At 40.0% G+C, this 25497-nt stretch overlaps 1 protein-coding gene across 1 annotated transcript; it reads left to right on the top strand.

Moving 5' to 3' along the window:
• The first annotated feature begins 3627 nt into the window (after window positions 1-3627).
• On the top strand, window positions 3628-24250 carry pggt1b (protein geranylgeranyltransferase type I, beta subunit). Its single transcript, XM_047382080.1, has 9 exons — window positions 3628-3774; window positions 4122-4240; window positions 7779-7843; window positions 9420-9571; window positions 12328-12460; window positions 14240-14285; window positions 15907-16091; window positions 18139-18247; window positions 20881-24250. The coding sequence occupies exons 1-9, from the start codon at window positions 3647-3649 to the stop codon at window positions 21045-21047; spliced, it is 1104 nt and encodes a 367-aa protein (XP_047238036.1). The 5' UTR covers window positions 3628-3646; the 3' UTR covers window positions 21048-24250.
• Window positions 24251-25497: the final 1247 nt, after the last annotated feature.

Genomic DNA, 25497 nt, shown 5'->3' with positions numbered 1-25497 from the left:
CCCTGCTCACCACGTTCATGGTGATATGTAATGTTTTAGGCCAAAATGTTTAATTATTTATTCGTGTCCATGCTTTTGCTTGGTCCCCTACATGCCCCTTGAGAAACTCTAAATGGGATAATATGTTTTTTCCCCAACTACTCTTTTCTTGCCACTCTTCTATACAAGCCAGATGTGTGGAGTGTACAACTAATGGTTATCCTGTCAGCAGATTCTCTCACCTGAGGTGTTCATCTTTACGCCTTGTCCAGTGTTACAATGCCTGTTGCTGCGTCTCTCATTAATAATCTCCTTCTTTGCCTGCCACTTTAGGTGAAAGGCCATTTCTTGGTAGGTTTGCAGTTGTGTCATACTTTTTTTTCAAGATTCATGCAATGGTTTGAACAAAAACATGACTGCTAGATTAATTGCTGTTTCTAAATTGTACTCGTACTCGTATTCATACTCATCGTCTTCCGCTTTATCCGGGACCGGGTCGCAGGGGCAGCAGACTCAGCAGACTCAGCAGAGACACCCAGACGTCCCTCTCTCCAGACACCTCCTCCAGCTCCTCCGGGTGGAGCCCAAGGCGTTCCCAGGCCAGTCGAGAGACATAGTCACTCCAGCGTGTCCCGGGCCGTCCCCTGGGCCTCCTCCCGGTGGGACGTGCCTGGAACACCTCCCGAGGAAGGCGTCCAGGAGGCATCCGGTATAGATGCCCAAGCCACCTCAACTGGCTCCTCTCGATGTGGAGGAGCAGCAGCTCTACTCCGAGCCCCTCCCGGATGGCCGAGCTCCTCAACCTATCTCTAAGGGAGTGCCCGGCAACCATACGGAGGAAGCTCATTTCAGCCGCTTGTATCCGGGATCTCGTTCTTTCGGTCATGACCCAAAGTTCATGGCCATAAGTGAGGTGTCTCTAAATTGCTCCTAGGTAAACATGTGTGTTTGTGTGCCTGCTTGTCTGACCGGTGTGTCTCAGTGTTGCCCCGTGATGGACTGGGGACCTGTTCAGGATGTTCCTCTACTCTCGCCCATTGTCCTCACCACTCACTGTCTTTTCCATCATCACACTGCCTTAACCAGTCTCCCTGAGCTTTCTGAACTTTGGTACACAGATTTTTGTCCTTTGTGGGTGTAAAGTTTAGTTAAAGTCCTTCCAAATTGCCAAATATATTATTGGAACACAACGTTTTCATGCATGGCACCTAAAATATTACAGCCTTCTATGTACTCCATCCAAACAGTAATTTACAAATGCAATACTGCAGGCACTGATGTTGCATGTTGCAAAATCCCCAAAAATACAATGACGTGTGTGGTTGTATCATAATAAAACATGCAAAAGGTCATGTGGTGTGAAGACTTTTGCACAGCCTGTATGTGACAAAACTCTTGCAGCTACCTATTCATTTTATACCAAGTGTTAACTAAATACACTCTGACAGGTGAGCTGTGGGGGTCTGTACTAGCTGGCCCGTGGCCACTGTCTCAGAAGTCCAAAAATAGCATTCCTGCTCAAGAAAAATAATTATATTTTCATTCAGAGCTGCTTTCTTGGCAATTCCATTTTCGAGCACATACCCATCTGATGCAGAATCACCCTACTTTAAACTCTCCTGTTTGCCTGGTTTGTTATAGCGACCAGCAGAAAGTTCACCAGATCGTGTCTTTCATCAAATTAAGTAAGACTCTTGGCTGAGGATGAGACAGGAAATTGTAACACTCTTCATTAAGGAGAGCAGTTACTATTTATGTGGCAGCAACAACTCTGCCTCTGCACCCATGGGAGAGACCATCCCCAATATCTGCACTCAGTAATGGATTCAGGTTGCTATTTATACAGCATTCCCTCCACACACTTCTATTTTCTCTCTGACTGTCACTTTGCCAGCTCTCATAATAATTATAGCTGTTGGCCATTATGAATAATCTGTTACAGAAAAAAAACCAAGGACTCTGCAGAATGCATAAGCTGTTATTGAAGAGACTGTGGTGTGTAGGTGGTTCTAACCATGGAGTGGTGTCAATATGCACTCTGAAGCTTCTGAGTTAGAGACAGAGACAGATAAAAATCTAAGACTTCTAAAGGGAATTCAGCCAAACTGTGTAGTAAAGATGCTAAAAGACTGATTTTGTTGATTTTAGGACTTCTTGGTTCAGTTCAGAGTGGCTGCTGCAAGAAACGTAAAAATGTTTAAACATTACATGCTGCATAAAAACTAATGAGAATTTTGCAAGACTAGATTTAAAATAAAAAATAAAAAAAGCTATTTTAAAAGCTGAGCTGTGCATGATTAAAAACTGACAAACAAAACATTTAATATCTTCTGAATGCAATGATACTTATTTACTCAGTTTACATCAAATAAATCAATACTGATGTCAGCTAACCAAACCAAACAACAAAACTTCCATAGGAAATAACAATTACAAGAGGCACACAACACTTTGGACAGTTAATCTAAGCTTTATTTTAAGATTAACAACCAAGACATTTCTTTTGCGCAATCCACCTTAAACAGGCAGCAAAATACAATCATGAGACAAGGGACATCCTGTGAAAGGCTATATATTTTCTAACATATTTAGGCACACAAATATGTAATATTAATTTGAACTATTCTGTTATACAAACTTTAGAAAATACCTTTTTATGTTTCTGTAAAATGCAATACAAATGCAGTTTCTGGTGAGGAATAAATAAGGACACTAATAAGGACACATTTATTCCCACTTAAAATGTCTAAGATCCCACACTTACTCAGCAGGAGGTTTGCCCTGTTTATATCTCTGAAACTGATATATTTGAACACCAGAACAGAGGACATGTTTTGCCATGAACCTACAGTTATCACTTCTCACACCAACTGAGCATATAGATGGAGGTGTCATGGTTTGGAGATGCTTTGCAGCAGCAGGATCTGACCAGCTCCCCATCAAATAATACAAAATAAATTCCACTGTGTTTCAGGGGGTCATTGAGGAAAATATGAGACCCATCTGGCATAAAATTAAAGCTGTGCATGTAAGAAACCCCCAAAACATCTCAAAACTGAAAATAAAGACTGATTTTTGTGTCAACATTGTCTACAAGACAAATATTCATAGCAGGTGAATCATATTGACGGCACACAGCGTCCTCTGCTTGTTGAAACTAGTAACAACATGAGAGAGATACCTGACTGTCACTGCCATAGCCATTAATGCTATTAATAGTATTAATACACATTTTGATATTATTAAAATGTCGATCTATAAAGCGAACATATTTATGATATTAAATTATTACTTACTATTAAAATTACATACTTTCCTAGACAATGCAATAATTCACAAAATAAAAAGTGTCGCTTTGTTCGAAAAGTATATTTTAGTAGAAAATTGTTTATTAGACTTATTGATTGAACTGTAACGTATTTACGCGGTCAATGCGCCCTCTGGTGGACATCTGTTTTAGGTTTTTTTCTCCTGGAATAAAAATCCACATTTTTTGAAAAAATAAAAAGTTCCTATTTCTGGAAAGCTTGAAAGGGCTAAAAACGTCAGTCAGTGTGTAATTAATCTATATAATGTGTTTCACTTAAATTGACTCTTCAATAGCGGAGGCTTTTATTTCGAAAAGCAAACGCACCGGAAAAGATTCCCCATAGGTGCGGAAACAAAGATGGCGGATGAGGAGAACCAGTTTGAAGTATTTGAGCAGATAGACTTTTTGAAAGACCGACATGTCCGATTCTTCCAGAGGACCCTGCAGGTGTTACCTGAGCGGTACGCTTCGTTGGAAACAACCCGGTGAGTTCACCGGAGGGCTGATGGGAGCTGTGGTTTCTGTGGTTTGTTGAGGAACTGGACAGCAGAGAAGCTAGCTGTGATTCATTAGCAGTTACTTGAGTAAAGCCAACATATCTTAGCATTTATTTAAATATCAGCCAAGTGTTCTGGGTAAAGTTATCTTATTTAGAAGCTTTTGTTAGTGATGGCATTTTTCCAGCAGTGGTGATATTAAGGTTTATCATTCAGTAATTATTCAATACACCTACTCTTTTTTCTTAATTAAGATTAAGCCTTAATACATGCTTTTTACGTCATATGACAATTTATAAATGAGTGCATTCTGAGATCATCTGCCTTACTTCCAGGTTATCTATCCTATTTTTTGCCCTGTCTGGTCTGGATGTATTGGATGCCCTGGATGTGGTTGATAGTGACTTGATGATTGAGTGGATATACTCACAACAAGTTCTACCTACACAGGATAGTAAGTCTCACATCTCCTTTTACTTTAATTTTCTTGTACTGTTCCTTGTTTTACACACCTTCATTGAAATTAAATGACTTACAAAGTCAGCTTATGAAAGATAATGTGTAAAGGGGAATTTTTGTCATCATTGTTTAGTAACAGCAATAATAATGTGGACAATGATGCTTTGCATATTTAAACTGATAGTGAGAAAATGCTTCCTCAATGTCTTTCAGAGTAAAGGAGGCTGATATTTCCTGCACACCTACAGATCCATTGTGTTTCCCTAAAAATAATACTTGGATTCAAATATACTTAAAGTCTCTATTGGGAATAGCTGGGTTGTAACCAATTCATTAGTGATGGCAGAATAGAGTAGGAGATGGATTCTTGAATTAGGGCCTCTTCTGCAGCAATGCAGGCGCTTCCACATTCTGTGGAGGTGAAGAAAGAGCTGAGTAGAAACGAAAAACTTGAGATTTTCTTGTTGACCCCTATTTCAATTCAATTCAAAAATACTTTATTAATCCCGAAGGGAAATTAAATGTTGTTATAGCTCATATTATGAAGGTTTCTTCAAAGAGCCGTTGTAGATGCTGATGTCTGTGGACAGGAAGGATCTCCTGTAGCGCTCCGTCTTACAGCAGATCTGAAGAAGCCTCTGACTGAAGACACTCTGTTGTTGTAGGACAGTCTCATGAAGAGGATGCTCAGGGTTCTCCATAATGTTCTTCAATTTATGAAGAATCCGTCTTTCCACAATGATCTCCAGAGGTTCCAGAGGAGTCCCCAGAACAGAGCCTGCCTTCTTTATCAGCTTATTGAGGTTTTTAAGTCCCTGGCTCTGATGCTGCTTCCCCAGCAGATGATGGCAGAAGAGATCACACTTTCCACAACAGACTTATAGAAGATCTGCAGCATCTTGCTGCAAACACCAAAGGACCTAAGTTTCCTCAAGAAGTACAGTCTGCTCTGTCCCTTCTTATAGATGGCTTCACAGTTGCATCTCCACTCTAGTCTGTTGTCCAGGTGAACACCGAGGTATTTATACTCCTCCACCACCTACACTTCTTCTCCCATGATAGAAATAGTTTTTGACTTATTCCTGTTTCTCTTAAAATCTACAATCATCTCCTTTGTTTTAGTCACGTTCAAAATGAGATGATTGTTTCCACACCATGCCACAAAGCGGTCCACCACCTTCCTGTACTCAGCTTCTTGTCCATCTCTGATCCACCCCACGACTGCAGAATCATCCGAGTATTTCTGCAGATGACAGGAGTCTGTCTTGTACTGGAAGTCTGAGGTGTACAGAGTGAAAAGGAATGGTGAGAGTACAGTCCCCTGTGGTGCTCCTGTGCTGCTGACTACCTGGTTAGACTCACAACCCTTCAGTCTCACAAACTGTGGTCTGTTTGTCAGGTAGTCTTTGATCCAGGAGATTGTTGAGGCCTCCACCTGAGTCTTCTGGAGTTTCTGACAAAGCAAATCAGGTTGGATTGTATTAAATGCACTGGAGAAATCAAAGAACATGATCCTCACAGTGCTACTGGCTTTGTCCAGATGACAGTGGGTTTGTTGAAGCAGGTGTATGATGGCATCTTCAACTCCAACTCCACAGCGATAAGCAAACTGAAGGGGGTCCTGATGGTTTACTGTTTGCTTACTCAGGTGGGCCAACAGGAGTCTCTCTAGGACCTTCATGATGTGAGATGTCAGGTCTATAGTCATTAAGGACCGATGGGTGAGTTTTCTTTGGTACCAGAACAAGACAGGAGGTCTTCCATTTATAGAGATGAGATATTGATATTGACCTTGACTGAAGGAACAGGATCCTGGAAACAAGGTGTGTAAATGAGCTGCATCCGTAGGGCTACAAACTCCATCATCTCAGGGGGGTTTGGACTACAGCGTCTGCTCCTCCACATTTATAGGAGTAAGATCAGGTGCTTCTGGCATTTAGGGCGCCTCCGATTTGGAGGTTTTCCCGGCATGTCCCATTGCAAGTACACTCCAACGGCAGACCCAGAACTAGCTAGAGGGACTGTTACATTCATACATGTTATATGCTACAGTTCCCTTCTGGGCTAGGACCCCTTTGGGATCCCCCAGAATGAGTTGAAGAATGTCTTCTGGGATTGGCATGTTACCTGTATGACCTGTAAAACCTGGTACCTGTATGGATGCAGCAGTCAGTCTTCTGCTGGCCTGTACTGATTTCCCATTTTCTTTGCAGTTTGACCTTCTGATTTACATTTTGTTCAGTTAAGGTTTTCTTTCTTGGTATGAAACGGTAAAGTGCACATTAAAATGTCCTGCAGATTCTTTGATCCAGGTAGTGGTTTTTAAACAATTAGAAAATTAAGGAATTACAAAGTTGGGATGCATTTAAGCATCAAAACCATCAAAACATCTGTGACTTTTATCTGATTTTTAACAAAGAAAATAAAGTACAGTTAATACGCTGTTGGTTGATGCATTTATTGTCTGAAAATAGTGTCGGTTTTTTATCATGATGTATTAAAAAATGAAGGGAAAACAATTTTTTTAATATTTGTCCTGCCGATCATCGATTAGAGCTGATCGACGTAGATTCCACCTTAAGCCATTGTAGGTCAGTTTACGAATGAGTCAACAAACAGTTTCCCACTTTCAGTGACGTCTTTGCGTCATCCAACTCATCAAACTTTTAAAGTCTGCCATGCGTTTCTTGTCCCACTTTGATGATTTCCAACCTGCTATTGGCCTTCATTTGTCTGTGCATAACCCAGCGCTTCTTTACAGCTGTTCATCATAGAAAAGTTGGACTCTCAGGCTTTTAATGACTTGTTTTGGGATTGAGATGTTATTTATTTATTTATTTTCGTGTCTAACAAGCTACTCCATACCATCTGTTTAGATGCGCATTTCATTAATTATTGAAGACATCAGTAGAGATGATGGGGGGGATAGTCGTGCTTGATAGGACCCGATTTCTTTTGCTTCAGCCATATGTCTGGCAGGTTTTCTTGTCATTAGATTTGAGGACAAAGCAAGTTGGGAGACAACTGCGATTTCCTAATGCGGGATTAGTATGATAATACCCTCTTTAACTTACTGTTTGGACTTTCAGAGTTCGTTGTGAATGGTTGGGATGTTGATCTCCAATAAAATGCAGCTGTCTTGACTGAATTCATCTGCACATACGCAGCTGATCAACATATGAGTTTATATTTTAGCAGAAGATCAGTACAGATGTTTGATGGCATATTTTGTCTTAATTTCGTATAATGTCAGGGAACAAGGTCAGCTGTAATGCTGATGTGTGACACAAGGATATATTTGTCTCTACATTGTTCAGTCATCATACAGAACATGTACAAGTTGTATTATGTTGTGCACAGTTGTCCATTGGATGGTGCTTGGTGTTTCTATCATGGCCAGAAGGGGGCAGCAAACCCCTTATCATATTATAAATAGGAGCTTTATCTGGATGTTCAGTGTAAACAGAGGGTTTAAGAGTGATTTCTAATTTCATTTTCCCTTGATATTTATTTGTACCTTATGCTGAATACAGAATCCAACCTGAGCCGTTGTGGGTTTCGAGGGTCGTCGCATATTGGAGTTCCTTACAGCACTAAGGTACGGGTTTCTTCTCCAGGTTTCTAAGTCTGACAAGTATTGTGGCTTTATGTTTTTTAAATTAAATATCTATTCCTTTTTCTTCTTTGTTTTACACACACTATCATAAGTTATAAATGTATCCATCAGTAAATCCGTTTTTTCCCGTCATCAGCGTCTATTTCCTGATGATTCGTTCAGTAGAACGATGCAAATACCAACCACAGAGAAGCAGATACCTCCTTGGCTTTGTTGCTCAGTAGAAACGATACCATAGAGCATCTGCCATATTGTGAGGGGCCGGTTTGCTTTGGAAACCAACCCAAGTGTCCATAACAGCACCAAAAAGTATCGTATTAAGATGGCATTTGTTAAAATCCAGTGCACTGAAGCCTACAATAATTTACCACAGAAAATAGAATATTAAACACAATAATGTGATTATTATAACAAAATGACAATTGGTTTAGATTTTTTTGCTAGTAATTAAAAACGTGGATGTAATGTCATTTAATATGGCCTATATATATATATATATAAAAAGTAGGATTTTATGATCACACCAATACTTTATTCTGGCAGTCCAAATTGTTAATTCTTTTTTTTTTTTTTTTTTTTTTTTGATTTAGTAGATTTTTATGTTGCACAACTTCTATATAAAGCCAATAAAAATATATTACCTTCTAATATCTAAAAGCTCTTCACACAGAGAGAAGGGGGTTATAATCTGAGTGGCTGTGGTAACTTTAAGATCCAAGTGGTGAGAACCACTAGGAAAGGTTTGTGTGTCTCTGTGTGTGGCGTTAAGCCATGCAACCGATCCGGATCGCAGCTCCACCAATGTCTAAAAATTCATCAATTTAAATCAAGATAAAGAAATAGTTTGGTCATAATACATGGTTATTAGCAGGGGGGTCTGATTGGACCAGGAATGAATATTTGTATATTGTGGTTATAATAACCATATAGTGAATGTGTTGATTATTTTCTTATTGATTTAAACATATCTTTTTAACATATAAACATATTTGAACATATGCTATGTTGATATGAACGTAAAGATTTAGTTACTAAGCTGTAAATTCTTAAAGAATGGGGATGGGGGGTGGGAGTAAATACGTTTTTCTTCATCCCACTCCTTTCCAAGTCATCATTATTGTTATTATTATAATTTTTGTATTCTGTAGTACATTGTACGTTTTAAAATTTTTTTATTGTATGTGTTTTCTTACTGGGTTGGAATAAGCCATTACTAGTAATAGTAAAAAATAATAAAATATTATTAAATACTGTGCAGGTTTGGCATGAACAAAGCAGCTCCAGGACCTGCAGGTTCAGCCACCCACTGACAAGCTGTCAAGGTCCCTTGCAGGGGGTTGAGTGGTGTGTCATAATCGGTGTTATTAGAAATGATGAGACAAGAGTTTTTTTTGGGTTTTTTTCCCCCTTAAACATGAGGCAACATTGACGCAAGATCAAGAAGCTCATGAAGAGTTTAATCTTCTATGCCTGTAGTGAATACTATCAGCAGAATCTTTTGTTTGCATCTACAGCCATCAGCTGCATCTTTGATTTCCGATGCTGATGTTTTCCTCAGGGTCCAGGTGTGCTCCATCCATACGACTGCGGCCACGTGGCCATGACCTACACCGGACTGTGCTCGCTGTTGATACTTGGAGATGACCTGAGTCGGGTAAACAAAGAGGCCGTTCTGGCTGGTCTCAAAGTGCTGCAGCTCGAGGACGGCAGGTTAGCGCACATGCTTGCACACGTTTGCTCTTACACGCTTATTTACGCTGGCATTTTCACTCTGACTCAAAACCACCTGCAGCCATGTAAACACAAATATAACATGGTCCTCTGTAGTTCAAAACCAACTAAATATGTGAATTTGGGTCAGAATCTACTGTCCGTAAATGATGTTTTTAAGCAGCTGGATGTTTGAGGTGGGAGATGTCCATGACACAGACACTATACCAAAGGTTAATATAGACTAACTAATTAACCTGAGATTTAGATTTTGGAAGCTGTAGTACATGGAGAGAACCCACACATATGCGTAGAGAGCATAAGCTGGGATTCAAACCCAGAACCTTTTTGCAGCTACGCTGCCATGCAGCCCGCAGGCCAAAATTGCCATCTTGAAAGATCATGCAGGTCACAACAATTTCAAAAACCATGTTGAGGGTCCCACAAAATGATTTAAGTCTGGCCGTACTTCAGACGACTCTGGATTAGACTGATGCTCTCTTTCCTTCCGCACCTTTAGCTGTGAGAGCACAACTCCAGCTGACCATCACTTCCTGTGTTGTCGGCTTTTGGAGAAAGATCCAGAAAAGTTTTTCATGCATAAAGTGGTCATCCAGTAGCTGAATGTGAATGCCCTTACAAAAACATTTTTTTTTGTTGGTAAATTATTGCTTTTGCTGTTGCCTGTATATCCCATATGAAATAAAAACGTGCCGCTTGTCTTTTTACATTCTGTTATCATAACAGCACAGAGGGAGGAATATCTTGCATATGGCATCATTTTTAACTCCTTCCTTCTTGTTGGCCTCTTTAAACTGTTGGGGCACCAATAAAAGGAAATGTCCCTTCAGACCCTCCAGGGACTCTGCAGCTCCATATTGTAATGGAGAGGAGAAAAGCAATTAGCAGGTGGTTTTTGGCAACAGCACTGGATTGTGACATTTAAATTAAAAGGTCATTAACTTTAAATAAAAACATTGCTCTTAATGTCTCCGTAATTATCCCAAATGTCCAGTCCTGACTGAGGGTAGCGGTTTTTGGGATGGTTTTCTAGGCTTAATCTCATCATCGTTCCTTACAGAAGGGCTGTCCCAAATAGCCTGGCAGTAATTTTCTCATCCAGAAGCTTTTTAAACACTCCACTAGCAACGTTTGTGGTAATTGAATTTTTGCGGGGTATAATTTCCCCATGTCAAACCATCCCGTCTCTTCTTAGGAGGAGCAGCACTAGACAAGAAGTTCTGAAATGGTCTGATTTTCCTCATTAGTCTCTCCTTATTGATCCAAATATTACACATAGTGAGACATCCACTCCAAAATTGTCTAGCCTGGATATGGTTCGATAAGTTTGTGTCGGTTAGATCTTTTCTCACCATGATTAGCCGGAATACTTGATTGCATTTCACTAATTCAACCAAATACTAAGGTTTTGTAGTTTGCATGAAATATGGTGTGTAAAAAGTGTGCAACATCGCACTTTGCAACATGTCCTGCTGCAGCAAGCCCCTGTTATTGCAAATCTGATATTTACTCAGTTCTTTGTGCACTGAAACAAAGGGAAATCATTTTTATAAGACCAGTTCAAAGGGTGATACTTTCTAAAATAATATGTGGTCCAATTTTCAAATAATAGTGCACTTGTTTAACTGACAATTAAGGGTAACAGTTAAAGAGTATGTTTAGTTTCTTAGCTTAAAAAGAGGCAGATGATGTTTTTCAACACTTTTATTGTAAACCAAAACCATGTGGGTTTAAGGATGCTCCTCTGATATAACCTGAGTTTTTCTAAAATATTTGAAGAGTTGTCCTCTGCGTCAACCATAACCATGAGATATAAATGCTTTTATGATAATAAAATAGATTTTAAAAAAGGTGGTCTTAAAAATCGGGGCCACTCACTTGGAATAAGACCTTCACATAATACATAGGAGGGGAAAACACCATCTATAAGTTGGGATTTGTGGTGTTTAATTGATTTAAGCAATGCGTCTTAGTCAGACGTTTTGGTTGCTGATTATTTTAACCCTTCGCTATTTCATAACTTTGTAGTTTTGATAGTTTCACAGCTGACTTCTTGGTACAAAACGTGGGAGTCCGCCAGGGCGCGTTCCTTGCCAAACATGCATCAGTTCGTAACCACAAGGCGAGAGGTTTCACACCAACTCTGACGGCCGAAGGTTTAAAGTTGTTTTCTTTAATCTTCTGCTGCTCTGCTGTAGTGAAAAGTAATTGTATGACTCCAGTCAATAATGTCGCCTATTAGGAAATCCCTTCAGGAGTCAGAATCAGGGGTATTTCATAACAGCCAGCTGGTCCAAACAGGGATCAGAACCAAAATAAGGGAAATGGTGTTTAATACAAAGTCTTCAGGAAACATAATTACATTAAATGTAATTTTGAACTTTAGGCGTTTCTAAGCGAGACTTAGCTGTTAAGAAAAATGACCTGATGCTCAATAGTTGAAGGATGTAAGTATGGAGTGAATGAAGGGAGGGTGGATGTATGGTTAGAGAATGGTGAAGAGGAAAACCAGAACGACGCTGTTGGTGGTGCTCCTGAAGTGCTGGAAGAAGACCTGGACACGTCAAGCATCCAGAACATAAATCTGAAGGCATAAAACTAACTTCAGTCAACTGTTTTTCTTTCTGTGTTTTTTATGTTTTTTGACACTCAATGATGCGTGTCCTGAACCCAGACAGTTGTTTTTGTAATTGTGCTTATTTATTTATTTTTTTTGTTGGTTGTCTGGCTTTCAGTTTCTATGCCGTGCCAGAAGGAAGTGAGAATGACATCCGTTTCATCTACTGTGCCGCTAGTATCTGTTACATGCTGGATGACTGGTCGGGCATGGACATCCAGAAAGCCATCGACTACATTCGGGGAAGTTTGGTGAGTGAGTGCGGAAACGGCTCATCCTCCCACAGTAAACATTTATAACAAGACAAGCCTGGTATGATTGCTTCCTCAGCGTATAACCACCATTCAGACTCTTTTCTGCAACATTTGAAGTGAAATCAAAAGAAAATAGGTTCTTCTTAGCAATAGACACATCAAAGCCCAGGGTTTGGTCTTTCTTCTGAGCTGTCCAGGTCTCCTGAGAAACTTCAGCAAATATCTAATTTAACATTTCAGGCTGTGTGTTGTTTCATGTGTGTGTTCCTAACATGCTTATTCTCTTTCTCAGACAAATAGACCTACACCGGAGGTCAGAAAATAAATTCAGTTTGCTTAAAAAGAAAAACACTATTTAAATTGTGGACCCTGCAAAATCAGATTTAGAGACAAAAGCTCGCAGCAGGGACAGCCAGAAACCGGCGAGAAATCCTTCGTTTTTCTCAGGTGATTACCACCTGTTCAGCTTGGATGTTTTGTTTGAAAAGCTTCTCAGAGCAAATGTTTCAGGGTAGCCAGGGTGTAACCGTGGATGTCTGTGCTCTATATCTGGTTATTGTTCATGCTCCGTTTAACAAAAAGCTGGCTTAAACAAATACGCAACACTCAGGTAATGGCACTGCAGGAACATTGCATGAAATGAAAACATTTTGTAGAGACGAATTTAAACATTAGCCAGCAATTTCTTGGAAATGAAGTTGTCACTTTTTCTTAAACAATTAACAGAGGACGAGGAAGTGGCTGATCATCATGTGACGAGCTGCACCTTCGGGGATCTTTGCCAGCCACAACAACTGCACTTGGATTTTTTTATTTTTTATTTTTAGCTTTGTTTTGCTTTTGTTTTTGTTATTTTTTGCAAAGTGAAAAAAGAAACTGGACAAAAACAGGAAATATTGTGGATTAAAGATTTCTGTAATGACATTTTTATTTTCAGTTTGAGATGCACCAATCAGTCGCCTAGAAATTAATCTGGACCAATTTTCCTCGGATGTTCTTCGATCTGAAAATCAAATACTGTAACATCTGAGAACAATCTCCGATCACACTGCAACAGTAGTTCCCCCGCCACGCCACTAGTTGGCGGTATGTTCTCTATAACTCAACAACATGCGCAAACCTTTCCTGCCCACAAAACGGGGCAGAAAATGAACAATTTGTTGGAGAACAGTCGTTAGATTCAAAAGAGTCAGCAGCACGAATAATCTGCCATTGTTATTGTTGATATCTTCGGCTTCTGTGGGTTTTAAACCGGTCAGCAGCTGCTATGTTGTGCGCGTGCGCATTAATGTCTGTCTACAGGACAACGGAGACTGGGACGTTTTCAAACCATTACGCTCTGAAGGCTATTCTTTAATAGTGCTATTTTCAGAGAAAGCGTGAGCCGTTGTCTTGTAGACGAACAGTAGAAACGCAACTACGTTTGTTTGTTTTCGTCAGAAAACATTGTGTAAACGGGGCCTAATGCATCAAATGTAAGAACGTCTATCATTAGCCTATGAACTGATCGTACTTACTTTCTGATCCACTTTCTGGCATTTAATAGGTCAGTTAAAGGTTAGGAACATATGCTTGGAAAACCTGGAAATCGGTACCTAAACCCTAAACCTGGTTGATCTTTAAAAACACTACCTCGCATATTTTGAATAGTGTTCTGGTGTGGATTCTTACATGTATGCTGTGTTGTTTTTCAGAAGCTCTGATTTATGTACTTTAAAAAAATATTTGTTAATGAAAAGATTACTGATGAAATAATCTATCTGGCTTTCTCCATAGTCTTATGACAATGCATTTGGCCAAGGAGCTGGAAGAGAGTCTCACGGTGAGTGCGGATATGTTCCAGACATTATAAATGTTAAGTCATATTTGGTTGAAAGAAGTAAAAGAACATGCTCTGTGGCGAAATGAAATGTGAATTGAGAGACTTACCAATTTTAATGGAAATTAATGTTTGGTTAATTTGTTCATAACATTTAATAAATGTGTGTGTTGGGCTTATGCTCGTAGAAGGCATGAAAGAGACTGATGGGAGTAACTAAACAGATTTGTCACTGTAGATACAACACACACACTCAAACTAGACCTTGTTTTTCTTTGACAAAAGCTTTCACTCACAACAAAATCAGTAGTTAGGAACATATCCACATGACCTTGTTTTTATGGACAGGATGAACTTCCTGCTACCTCTTCTTAAAACACACATTTATCAAGTTACAATGACTCCAAGGGGCAAATTTAGCTGGATCTTAGTGACTTTCTTTATGCTGTAAATTCAACTTGTGTAATTAAAGACTTCGATGAGGATGCGCTCCGTCAGCCAAGCCTGCCGACTGATTACAAATTGGTAGAGATGCAGTCGGGGGCCCATTATCCGTCTACCCTTGAGGTGTCTGTGCTTGTTGAGCACCAAGACCTCCCACCGTTGCTTTGAATGTGCACATGCACATTTTTGTTGTTCTAGTGATGTAGGTGAAACGTGAAATTATAGGACCTCATGGGCCTGGGCATAGTTTGTGTCTATGCAGTGTATATTTAAGAGTTATTTTTTGTGTTTCTAACTACATAGTTCCCAACTGCTGGCATCCATGAGTGATGTTTCATGCTGCCTAAAGGAAACTGCCTTGAGAAAACTGTTTGACAAATTATCCAAAACAAAAGAAACCAAGTGTTCGGTCCAAACTTTAAGCATCTTGGAGCGGCAATGCTTTAACTGCACATACAGTATTTCAGAATGACACGTCTCTGCATCTTTTTACGCTGTTATTATTACGTTTGTTGTTGTATCTTCCATATAAGGTTGAAGGTTAGGATCTCAGCATGGTTTTCAAATAAAATAATCTTAACTGGTAACGGAGTCCACAGTGAAGCAGGTTTTTACAACCTCTTGAACTGAGAGGCTGCTGATCAACAAGGAAGCCCCAGCTTCTACAGGGTGCATCTACAGCACAATGATCCCAAACACGCACCTAAACGGGTCTTCGAGTGGATGAAGAATGCAAATATTAACCTTAGACAGTTTCCTTCCCTAAAGCTTTCCCCAAGCTTTAATGAAAATTCACAGACTACGATCCAAAGCTGGTTGTGTTCCATGAAACAAACCAATGCCAGGAAGATTCGTCACATATCCAGCCTGGGTTTTATTGGAAGTTTGTTGATCTCCACAGAAACTGTGTGGTTGAGGTGCAGTTTGCTAAGGAATCTCAGATCAAATCTTAGTGAAGTTGTATGTCTGTTAGAGCCTGTGTGTAGAATCTTGACCCTATTTAGGTTAGAGAAAATCCACACTAAATTTAAACTTGTCTACTCGGTTCTTGCCTATTAGAATGTTGCATTTTGTTTAATAATTTCAACTTGAAAAGGGACAGAGACATTAATACCGTTAATGAGTAGATGTACACCCCAGACTGCAAGTTTATATCAACTTGGATGACCCGTATGCCCAGGTGGCTGGACGTACTGTGCCATAGCCACCCTGTGTCTGATGGGTCGGCTAGAGGAGGCTCTGAGTCAGCGGGAGCTAAACAGGATCCGGCGCTGGTGCATGATGAGACAGCAGAGCGGTTTCCACGGACGTCCCAACAAACCTGTGGATACATGCTACTCCTTCTGGGTGGGAGCTACACTGGAGGTAACGAACACTAAAATGGTTGTGCACGCCTTTTGTGCCTGCAATAACAAGTTGTGCATGCACCACTTGTGTATCTTTGAACACTTTATTCATTTAATTACTCATTTTAGTCGGTATCTAAAATATTTAAGCCTTTTGAGTACATATTTTCTGAAAAACAAATCAGCAGAAAATTAGCTTACGTTGTCTAGAACACCCAAAGGTAAGAACACAATCACGAAAGCACATGTTTTTACAGTTTTTAAGAAAAACAAAGGATTCTGCAGGACTAACCATAAATAAGACTGGAAATCCGTATCAACCAGGAAAAGTCTGATTGGTGCATCTGCAGTTTTATATACAGTGCCTTCCGAAAGTATTCGGCCCCCTTTGAACATTTCAACCTCTTGCCACATTTCAGGCTTCAAACATAAAGATATAAAATTCTAATTTTTTGTGAAGAATCAACAACAAGTGGGACACAATCGTGACGTGGAATGAAATTTAGTGGATATGTCAAAACTTGTTGAACAAATAAAAAACTGAAAAGTGGGTCGTGCAATATTATTCGGCCCCTTTGCGTTAATACTTTGTAGCTCCACCCTTTGCTGCAATTACAGCTGCAAGTCACTTGGGGTTTGTCTCTATCAGTTTTGTACATCGAGAGACTGAAATTCTTGCCCATTCTTCCTTGCAAAACAGCTGGAGCTCAGTGAGGTTGGATGGAGAGCGTTCGTGAACAGCAGTCTTCAGCTCTTTCCACAGATTCTCGATTGGATTCAGGTCTGGACTTTGACTTGGCCATTCCAACACCTGGATACGTTTATTTGTGAACCATTCCATCGTAGATTTGGCTATATGTCTTGGATCATTGTCTTGTTGGAAGATAAATCTCCGTCCCAGTATCAGGTCTCTTGCAGAGTCCAACAGGTTTTCTTCCAGAATGGTCCTGTATTTGTCCCCATCCATCTTCCCATCAATTTTGACCATCTGCCCTGTCCCTGCTGACGAAAAGCAGGCCCAAATCATGATGCTGTCACCACCATGTTTGACAGTGGGGATGGTGTGTTCAGGGTGATGAGCTGTGTTGCTTTTACGTCAAACATATCGTTTTGCATTGTGGCCAAACAGTTCGATTTTGGTTTCATCTGACCAGAGCACCTTCTTCCACATGTTTGGTGTGTCTCCCAGGTGGCTTGTGGCAAACTTTAAACGAGACATTTTATGGATATCTTTGAGAAATGGCTTTCTTCTTGCCACTCTTCCATAAAGGCCAGATTTGTGCAGTGTACAACTGATTGTTGTCCTATGGACAGACTCTCCCACCTCAGCTGTAGATCTCTGCAGTTCATCCAGAGTGATCATGGGCCTCTTGGCTGCATCTCTGATCAGTCTTCTCGTTGTTCGAGATTAAAGTTTAGAGGGACGGCCGGGTCTTGGTAGATTTGCAGTGGTCTGATACTCCTTCCATTTTAATATGATTGCTTGCACAGTGCTCCTTGGGATGTTTAAAGCTTGGGAAATCTTTTTGTATCCAAATCCGGCTTTAAACTTCTCCACAACAGTATCTCGGACCTGCCTGGTGTGTTCCTTGGTCTTCATGATGCTCTCTGCGCTTTGAACAGAACCCTGAGACTATCACAGAGCAGGTGCATTTATACGAAGACTTGATTACACACAGGTGGATTCTATTTATCATCATCAGTCATTTGGGACAACATTGGATCATTCAGAGATCCTCACTGAACTTCTGGAGTGAGTTTGCTGCACTGAAAGTAAAGGGGCTGAATAATATTGCACGCCCCACGTTTCAGTTTTTTATTTGTTAAACAAGTTTTGACACATCCAATAAATTTCATTCCACTTCACGATTGTGTCCCACTTGTTGTTGATTCTTCACAAAAATTTAGAATTTTATATCTTTATGTTTGAAGCCTGAAATGTGGCAAAATGTTGAAATGTTCAAGGTGGCCGAATACTTTCGCAAGGCACTGTATAATTTCATTTAATGGTTTTTGCATTTTTCTCGTTTTCCCGTCTTCCATGCTCTCTCTCTCTTTTATTCCAGCTCTTGGATGTGTTCCAGTACACAAACTTTGAGAAAAACAGGAGCTTCATTCTGTCCACGCAGGACCGTTTGGTTGGTGGCTTCGCCAAGTGGCCTGACAGCCATCCAGGTAAACGATGCCAGCTGAGACGACTTTCACCGGTACCAGTAGAAACTCATAGCTTTGTGTCTCTTTTGCTGTTTTTTGGTTGCATCCATAAAATAGAAATTCCTGGTGTTTCATAGTGCAGTAACAGCCACAGGAGTGAAGCAGGGGCTGAATGGCATGTTTAAAGTTTAATGGCTGTGTAGGGCTTTCTATTCATTCTTCTTTAGCTTTAAAGATCTTGCCTTAGAGACTAAAAGGATCTAAGCCATTTCAGTTCATTTATCTTCCGCTCTTTGAGCAGAACAGTTGGTGCCTCATCCTCCACAGGTGCAGTGAAACAGGGTGGAGCTGTGGTGTCCAGTTTGACTTGGGATCAATGGGAAAAAAATCTCCTGTAACCCTAAACGTCAGAAGTCTATGTGTGTGTGTGTGTGTGTGTGTTTGCGCAGGTTCTTGCCTGCCCTCATACTGGATATTTGATGAGGCGATTGTTTACAGGTAGCCCGAGGATACAGGAGACGGTGCTCCTCATGTTACCGGAACAAGACAGGGAGGACAGAAGGACTAAGGTGTCTGAATGTTACTGAATAAAAGCGTTTAAGGGAAGAAGGAAAGGAGCAAACAATAGTGGACTAGTACCTTTGCAGGAACTGGTTTAGGACAGTGAGTTGGTAACATTGATATATGACAAAAGGATCAGTTTTATATGAAAATGATTCTAGATTTGTTTTTCAAGTGGATTAAACAGCCGAAGATGGCAAAAGGTTTGGTTTAAAGTTCTTAAATTGCACTTCCAGAGATTGTAGTCGATTTCGGGTCTTCCAAGATATGACATCTAAGTGCTGGAATAGCAGCTGGACCTCTTTTGTTTCTTGGAGATGGTTCAGCTCTAATCCAAAACACCACATTCAAAAGATTCTGCACAGTTTGGAAGACAATGAGTGTGGAAAAAAGAAAATCAACTAAACATCTTGACTTTCCAGATTTCATTCCTCATTCCATTATCCAAAATCTAAAGTTACTGGCCACAAACCCAAAGATAAATGCACACATAAAAAATAAATGAAAACAGAATAGGAAAATTTGACAGGTTTGTTTTGTTTTGTTTTTTTGCCTTTTACACCATTTTAGGAGAGGGGTTTAAACCGAGTCCAGTTTAGATTACATATTACAAACTATAATGTAAAGAAAACTGCACAGTGTCAGATTAAAAGCCTAATTAGACTTTGTGTTGTGACATGATTTCTGATAACAGATAATTAAACCCAATATTTTGTAGTTGGTTTAATTGTCCCAACTCAAAAAGGTTGGGAAAATATTTCCTTTCTTTTATGACATATGACCCTGAATGTTCTAAAAAGAAAGTTAGAATTACAGATTTTAGGAGAATATGATGGCCTTGAAAATACCTAAATAAAAGCTGGAGTCATGATCGAGAATCCGGTTATGATGAGACTTTGCTGTTGAGTCTAAAGAGAGTCAACAGGATGGAAAGGTTTTCACCACAGTTTACGTTTTTCAAAATAGAATACATTAGATTCAAAGAAATGTGTAACCGAGTAGGATCATTAAAAGAAATGTACAAATTGTGCATGTATATTTAGACTATTTACAAGAAGTGGAAAAACTGCTTGCTTCCCCAAACTGGTGGAAACGTGCATCGGTGCGCAACAGAACCCCTAGGTTCAAAGGCACGCGAACCAGACCGATTCAAGAACAAGAGTTCCTTCGGTGGAAAAACGCGATGGAGAAACTCTCCAGTTCTGCAACAGCTTCATGCATGGAGTGGGAGACGTCCAACAGTGATGTCATTTATACAGGAGTCTTTCTGTTTCCCACCACCTGCACTGGGTCCAGGGGTCATCCTAGGGCAAAGATTATTCAAAGTCTGTTTCAAAAGACACTTTCAAGCCAGGATCTAGACTTCTTCTCCACACCTTGGTGTTGAAGATTCCCCATTGCTGTTAGGTCTCCGAGCTGCTCAGGGAGGTAGCCTCACCTTTCACCTTGCAAGTTTGCAAGTAGGTGTAAAGTGGGGGCTGTCACACACCGCCCTTCATTATATTCAAAGGCTCTGCACCCTCCTGCTTGTTTCACAGCACTCGTTTCTCTTGAGTCAGAAGCCTTCATTGCAGGTTGTGGCTGCCTCGCACTAGTTATCTCTAAAAGATATCTCGATGTTGTTAGATGTAAACATGGATTGAAAGTATCATTTTTAATCAGGCCTTACTTGAAACACGGCCACATTCTCATCTGTTCCACAATGAGTTTGAGTCCGGATGGGTGAAGCTAATGGCGCTGTGATTGATTCTAATGTCTCTGTCCAATCATCTGTCGTTTCATTATAATTCAATTACTGCTCCATTTACTGTCCTGTGCAGCTTTCATCCTCGTCTCGAGGGACAGAAACGGTCATGGGGGCCAAACATTGTGCATTATTTACGTGATGTTATAGGTGCATTACAAAAAACTACAAAGCTTGGGACAGCTGAAGTGTATTTAAGGCAAATCAGGTTATGAATTGAATCATTCAGTGAACTATCCTTTTTATGTCCTAGACCTGTCACATGCAGGTGCGTCTGCGGGGACTCCTGGTATCAGCTCTGACCTAGTTTCTCCCTTTTGTCCTCTTTTCTGTGGTTTCGCCTCTCCAGACCCTCTTCACGCCTATTTGGGGCTGTGTGGCCTGTCTCTGATCGGAGAGCCTGATCTGAGGAAGGTCCACCCAGCTCTTAACATCACCCAGAGAGCCTTTCAGCACCTCCAGCAGCTGCAGCAGACATGGAGGGACAACACTGGCAGCTGCATCGGACACCTCTAAAAGCAAGACGACTTACAGCACTAACACTGAAACAGACCCGTCTGTCAGTTACCAGTCGATGGTGGCTGGACTTCTGCTGCTTCTCAGAGATGTTTGGCTGCTCAAGAAGTTCGAATGGATTGTATGTGCAAGGATCTAAACTCTGAGGACCTCATTTAAAGTCCATCTAAAGAAATTTATCTGTCGAGCAATATATGCCACACCTCTTCGCTGCCTTTTTTTTTTAAACAAGTAGTTGTTGATAAAGTTATGCTGTGCAGTTTGTTAAAATTCGATATAATAATGTGCCATAAAGTGTAATTCACTGGAGACTTGAACAAACATCAGATGCCTCCATCTTTAGTTAATGGCCTTTTTTTAATCGCCAGACTTTTCTTCAGAGGTGCATTGCTTTGCTTCCTTTTTTCTGCTTTGCTAACCTGGCTGGCGTTTCTAGCTGCACGTAGCTGGTGAACTTTTAAAACCGTTTTGACCCGAGCAATGCAGTAAGCAGTGGGAACTGCAGACCTCTCGTTATGCATAAGGTCTTAAAGGGTCAAGACGTCTAGTGCCGCAGCATTCTCATTCACCGCTGCACACTTTAATTTTCAGTCAAGAGATTTAAATAACAATGAAAAATAATATTGATAGAAAATAAAGGTGACCTTTTATTGAACTTAAGCTAAATCTACCTCAGGAGAAATATCAGCAGCTGATTATTTAGACTTATTTAAAGAAGATTTTGGTGAAGCCTTTTTATTGGGATTTTATCAGACAGAGCATCACTTAGTGGCTCATTTAGAAAAAAAAACAAAAATTTGTGGTCTGCTTTCGTATTCTGGCCCCCCGCTGAGTCAGTACTATCTAACAGCTGCAGGGCCTTAGTGGTATGTCTCTAGCAGCTTTGCACACCTAAAAACAGAACTGTTTACCAATCCTTCTTTGGAATAGCTTAAACTCATGTAGATTGTATAGAGAACGTCTAGAAACATTAATTTGAAGCTCTGATCGCAGATAATCTTGGGATTTAGGTCTGAACTTTGACTGGGACATTCTAACGAACCGAAATGCGTGGTTGCTCTGATAAATGTGGTCCTGTTAGTTGAGATTGGCCCTATTTTTTTTTTTTTTAAACTGGGTTACTTTTGATTGGTAGTGTTGCATTTTATATAGGGGTCATATTTTAGATCTTTCTTTGTAAAAGAATTTTGAAAACCATGTAATTTTCTTTCCACTCCACTAAAGTTTTAATGCAACAACATGTAAAACAACGTCAAGGAGTATGAATAATTTTGCCGGGCGCAGAATATCTGCCCCCTTCAATACGTAAAAATAACATGAAATCTCTTCCTATGAACAGCAGTATGTTCAGCAGGCTCCTCATGACCCCTGAACTGTACTCATTCACCTGCTTCCTCACTCCCTGTGAGGTCATATCCAGGCGAGAAAGGTTAGACAATGGCATTATAACCAGAGGAAACGTGTGCTTTGAACTCTTTGTGCTCTCAGTCCAGAAAAGATGCAGGATGAAATAAAGAACAATGACCATGATTGTACCTCCATATGTCAGGAAGCAAAACGATCCCTTATTTACCTCTAAATACCATCAGAACTCAACTGATTTTCATCTGTCTGCATGAAGACGTGCAGGCTTTACTTCTAGTTTAGTCAGACTTCTCTGCAGGTGACGTGCTTTTGAGCTGAGGTCCAAAATGGAGACCATAACCCAGTAAAAAGAGTCTTCCAACCTCTCGTCTTTGCATCAGTTTTCTGTCTTGCAGCAAGAAAAATATTTCTTGATTTCGCACATCGCTGCCTGAAGTGACAATTTTTTTCTTAATAAGGCCACAGTCTGAGCTAGCACCTGCTCCCCAAGTTGACACGTGATCAGGAGATGCTTTCAAAGCATGTCAGTTGCTGCCGGTTTGCTTGCAGGACTTTTCTGCATGCAGGCACACCTCTGACTGCATATAGAAATCATATTAAACCTGGCTTTGCTTTGCCAAGCTATCAGGAGAAGAGCAAAAAAGGGGGAGATGATGTGAGGAGAGGTAAATGAATAAATAACGCTAGCCATCTATTATTAAAAGTAAGCTGTTGGAGGCTGGATTCTGCTCTTTGAATCCAGCCCAAATACTCGGCTTCAGTGTGAAAACAAACGTTTTCTCAACTCTGTATTTTTTTGTGTGCATTGATAAAAATCTTTTTCAAACGCTGTTACAGATTTTCTTGATATATAATGCATAGAAATTGAGTTTGCGTTACCAGAAAATAATTTCAAATTTCTTTCCCATTTTGCAGATGCTGGTGTGGGTCAGAATAAAATACGTGTATTTTTATTATAACATCTAACATTGTTGTTTTTCTTACCTTTAAGCTATAAGGCCTCATCTCTTTAGTCAGAAAGCCGACTGCAGCACTGTAAGCAATCAGGTTTCTTCTGGGTTTCCTGCTAATATAGTTCAGTTCGGCTTTTATTTGTGTGTACATAGAAGTAGTCACCTGGTGAAGCCACTTTTTCCAGCTTGCCTCTTTACTGTGCCTAATGAATTGTTTTCAGTCGATGCTCTTTTAATGCTTTGCTATCTTTTGTTTTTCATGTCTAATTTAGGTTTGGCTTGGATCCTCATTAAATAAAGCAGTGAATATCAATTTAACCTAAAAAGGAAGAAGGAAGACGCCATTTTAGATTCAGATCTAGAGAAGGAATATTGCATTGATGATGTCCAAAATGAACTCGCTTGCAAGATCAGATATAAATTTACTTGTTTCTGGTTGATACCGTCCAGAAAGACGTAAGGATTTAGTTGGACAGGACGCTCCTATTACACTGCAGATGAGGCCCTCAGCTGAACTGCATGAAAAGAAGACACCACTGCTTTGTTCTTCTGAAAACTGAAAGATTGTGCAAGAGATGCAGCCATAACACCACATGCCGTTTATGAAGCACTGCTATACATACTGTAATAAGTCATGTAACAAAAATCGTTTATTTTTTCTATCCTATCTAGAAATGTTAGTGTAGATATATGTAAATGTCTATAAATATGTGACTTCTGCTGGGCAACTGAACATTAAGTGTTTACATCAGAAGAACTGGACCTGCAGGTGTTGGTATGTGATGTGTTCCTGTTGTGCAGTTTTTCCGTTCAGACACAGTGATGCTGATTCTCGCTTGGCACGGAAATTGTATTTATGATAAATAAAATGTGTACGAACTTTGACCAATTGTGGTTTCATCTCCAACCAGATCACCTTTAATGTTTGCTTGGTCCTCTACATGGCCCGTGGCAAACGGCAAATGGGACTTTTTCTGGCTTTTATTTAACAATGGCTTTCCTTCTGCCACTTTCCCATAATGGCAAGATTAGTTGTCTTCTCCAGTGTTTATTACAGCAAATTGTAATGCCCTGGCACATGTAGGCAACCAGCTTCTCCATATGGTTTACCTGAAATGCAGCGACAGAACGTGTGTAATAAAACACAAATTTAGTCGGTTCAAATATGGAGTCATGGAGGATTGCTTTTTTTAGGACCTCTTACATCTTTAAGGAAATAATTTCTTCACACATAGCTGGAATATTTATCTAATATTTACCAAACTAAAATGATAAAGTTACAAAAACATAACATTCATTGTATGAACAGATTGAGCTTCACTGTCCAATTTTACAACTTGTTTCATGTTTCCAAACAACAAAAATTAAATCTGCATGGATTCTATTGCCTACATTTTTCTTCCTGTTTTTTAGCTGCTGAATGACAATGAAAGCCGTTCTATATAAGTTTTCAATTTAGTTTTCATCTCATTTTTATTTGGGAAAAAATGGCTGATGAAAGTTGGCAATATTTTGGGGACAGAATTAACACGGATCCTCCGGCAGATTCTCCCTATTTGAGCTGTTGATCTCATCTCCTTCAAAGTTGCAATGGTTGCTTCTCTGATTGATGCTCTCCCCATCCAGCCTGTCCATTTATGGGACGTGCGAAGCACAGTATTTGTCTTGATTCCTGTTGTAGGGTGTAACCCTTCAGAGCACAAAGACGGGCAACCAGATCTACCTTTTGTTGTGACAAAACCTTAGAAGCTTTTCACTCATCTTAAACTTCTAACTGAATGCATAAAAACGTTTGTCAGGTTCAGGTCACATTTGCTTTTCTGCTCCATTTTGTTCAGTAGATTTTGATAAAAACAAATGTTGCAAACGTGAAGTAAAGCAAAGTCAAATACCACATGACCAACAACATTTCCAACATGTAGATGATGTAGAGATGACTACTGCTTAAAATGTATTTAATATGGTAATCTGACATTGTTTCAACTTAGACCTTTCAGCAAAACCGTTGCAGTTAAGTGAACCAAATACCTGAACTACGGAAATGTACCATTTTCTTAGTCTCTGGTCCTAAAAACCATCAAAGGTTTACTTGAAAAATAGCATTTTTAACACACTAGTGGCCTTTATTTTTC

The sequence above is a fragment of the Girardinichthys multiradiatus genome, chromosome 12 (assembly GCF_021462225.1).
Source record: "Girardinichthys multiradiatus isolate DD_20200921_A chromosome 12, DD_fGirMul_XY1, whole genome shotgun sequence".
NCBI lineage: Eukaryota > Metazoa > Chordata > Actinopteri > Cyprinodontiformes > Goodeidae > Girardinichthys > Girardinichthys multiradiatus.
Note: the sequence above shows the minus strand (reverse complement) of the source record. Positions and strands in the feature narration are given on the sequence as shown.